Here is a 3,051-nt window from a genome sequence, read left to right as displayed (position 1 = left end):
TCTCTCTCTCTCTCTCTCTCTCTCTCTCTCTCTCTCTCTCTCTCTCTCTCTCTCTCTCTCTCTCTCTCTCTCCTCTTCTCTTCTCTTCTCTTCTCTTCTCTTTTAAAGTAAAGGATAATCTCCTCTCCCCAACTGCAAGAATTAAAGTAGCATGCCATCTGCTAGCCATTATATGATGGTCTCTGACCACTGGAGCTTTTAACTGCTGACATTGATTTTAGAAGTGGGAACTGCACAGCTGCTGCCGGCATTAGACGTACCTTTAAACTTACCCCATTTAGAATGGCTTTTAAAGTAAAGAAAATGTACTTATTCATTTGGTTTGACTTACTGTTAAAAACCAGACATGCATCTTTTATGTGTGATCATCTTGAAGCAGGCCCAGACTATATTCAATAAAACCACTGTTTTGTTAAATATGCAAGTAAGCTGAGCAAGGTTAGGTTAACTTAGCAAGATGTATTTGAATAGTAACTTCTACTTTGATTTTTTTCCTCCCTCAACCTTCTTACTAAGGCGAGAATCCCTGATCACTAGAATGTTTTGTTTTTTGAGAACCCGGCCATTAAAATTTGTGCCTCACGGTCCTAATAATGTCTGACTTTGGAAATTGTTGTGCAATAATGAAGCATAAATTTCAACGCGGAGCATGATGAGATTTACTGATTAATTTAAAAACTTGGCATTATTTGTTTAGCCATAGAAACTAATCTTTGGAAATATTGATTTATCATCGAATAGAACAGTATGTTTCAATTAAGACGGCTCTGGAGATTTGTGAGACTGAGAAGTGTGCTTTGTTTTTCCTCCCCATTTCAGAATATGACAGATACCTAGCATCTAGCAAAACTATGGCAGCAGCTTATCTAGACCCAAACTTGAATCATACGCCAAGCTCAAGCACAAAAACGCACCTCAGTTCCGGGGTGGAACGTTCTCCGGGGACAATGGAACGGGTCCTGAAAGTTTTTCATTATTTTGAAAGCAACAGTGAACCGACAACGTGGGCCAGTATTATCCGACATGGAGATGCCACAGATGTTTGGGTGAGTTGATTTCATGTTTTTAAAATGTTTAGAGCTTCTGAGGTGGAAGCCCTTCTTATAAGGTGAGCCAAGTAGCTTATTGGCTGTGTTGAAGGAACAGTCTTCATCATGGTTCAGTCCAAGCCGGGAATAAACAACATGGCGAATGCTTTAGGAAGAAGGTTGCAGTTTATTGAAGAGGAGAGCCAGACAGGAAGATGGCTCTGGAAGAAAAAAGGGAGTGAGCACATGTAGGGAGTGGGTTTTTATACCCTCTGGAGCCTTTTGTTTGGAGTTGTTCCTGTGGCATGAATTTTGACCTGAGTCTGAGTGTGCCTTTCTGGTATTCTGATGGTGGTGGGTTAATCCTATTATGTCCCAAGGGTCATATCTTGCTTCCCTGGGGCTGTGGCTCATGACTCTTAGATTTTTGGTGTTAATTCTAGGGATCTTTCTTCCTAATCCCAGTTTCCTGACTCCAGCCTTTCTGACAAGATTATCATCTGCATTTTGCAAACTTGGTTTCTGTTTGGGACAGAGAGACTTGGGGGGGGGGGGGTTGGTTTCTGCCTTTAAAATCCTTTAGGGAAATATATTCTGCCTTTTAAATATTTCCAAAAATATTTCTTTCTCTGGGGTGTGTGTGACTTCCCACAGCTGTGTAACACCGATGTTCCATGCTCTAGTTGTTTTTTCTTCTGTATGGACTCTTAGCCTTGAGGGGTGTGGGAGCCTTAAAATTTGCCAAGGTTGGACACCCCTGCTCTGGAGGCTTCTTTACGTTTAGAGGTCTCATGCTAGAAGCCTCAAGATCTCTCCCCTTGGGGTGGGGGTGGGGACTTATATTTTAACAGATGCTGTCATGGCTACCAAAGAGGTTTGAGCATATGGAGTCTAGCTATACAGTAGTTATCAATTTACAGCCGGATACTTAACTACCATTTGAAGTTACGGATTCCCCATCCCCCAAGTCTTCTTTACGATCCATTTTCAAAGTTATGGTGGCTGTGTGTGTGTGCATGTACACAAATGCTGATGTTTATGGCTAATGTTTCTTTATTATGAAATAATCTTATTTGGACACAATTTACGCAAAGCTTTTATTCTGTTACAGAATAAAAGCTTTTTATATCAAAACTAGCTGTACCCGGCCATGCGTTGCTGTGGCTCAGTCTGGAAAAAACGTGTGTTGCTTTTACATCCAACAGATGGCGCTGTTTTTCAAAAAAAAGCATGTTTTTACCTGTCACAGGTGTGACATCTCTATAATATAGGTATATAAAAACACGCACGTATTCGAATGCAACGTTGTGTCAAAATTTCAAAGCAATCGGTGAAGACCTTTCGGAGATTTGAGATTTTGAACAAACGAACATTTACATTTTTATTTAAATAGATATGCATTTGAAAAGTACTCAGAAAATCTATTAAAAAAAACACATTTTCTATCAAGCTAAACAGTTTATGTTTTTTTCCCCTTCCCACCTTTAGGGCATAATTCAGAAGATCGTGGACTGTCACAAAGTAAAAAATGTCGCCTGTTTCGGTTTACGGCTTAGTCACCTACAGTCCGAGGAAGTTCACTGGCTGCATCCAGATATGGGGGTCTCCAACGTGAGAGAGAAATTCGAAGTAGGACATGCACCAGAGGAATGGAAGTAAGATTCATTTCCGTCTTACTTATAAGTGCAAAAGGGTGGGTGGAATTGCCTGAACGTATAAACTGCATCGCGGCCTGTCTACGTGCTTGAAATAACCACAATGAAGTTTATGAAGAGACGGTTTTCTTCTTGCTCCTTAAGAATAGAGATGGTGTGAAATTGGATGTTTAATTTAATTTAATTTAATAATTTAATTTATATACCGCCCTTCTCCCGTAGGACTCAGGGCGGTGCACAGCATATTAAAACAGACAAACAAAATACATCAAAGAACAAAAAACCCCCATAAAACCAAATTAAAAGCCAAATATTAGAAGCTGTGTGTCAATTAAAATTTTCTTAAAATCATCCCTACCTAAAATCCT

At 39.9% G+C, this 3,051-nt stretch overlaps 1 protein-coding gene across 1 annotated transcript in view; it reads left to right on the top strand.

Annotated features, from left to right (window-relative positions):
• Positions 1–3,051, top strand: part of PTK2 (protein tyrosine kinase 2) — a gene marked incomplete at its 3' end in the record, with an annotated part of 120,768 nt that overhangs the window by 52,390 nt on the left and 65,327 nt on the right. The window contains exons 2-3 of the mRNA XM_015823123.1: positions 820–1,046; positions 2,517–2,683. Of these exons, the coding sequence (XP_015678609.1) occupies positions 852–1,046; positions 2,517–2,683 (362 nt within the window). The remainder of the gene's footprint in view (positions 1–819; positions 1,047–2,516; positions 2,684–3,051) is intronic.

Source organism: Protobothrops mucrosquamatus, unplaced genomic scaffold (genome assembly GCF_001527695.2).
Source record: "Protobothrops mucrosquamatus isolate PMUCROS unplaced genomic scaffold, P.Mucros_1.0 scaffold1778, whole genome shotgun sequence".
In the NCBI taxonomy this organism is placed as follows: Eukaryota; Metazoa; Chordata; class Lepidosauria; order Squamata; family Viperidae; genus Protobothrops; species Protobothrops mucrosquamatus.
This window is presented reverse-complemented; position numbering and strand designations above follow the sequence as displayed.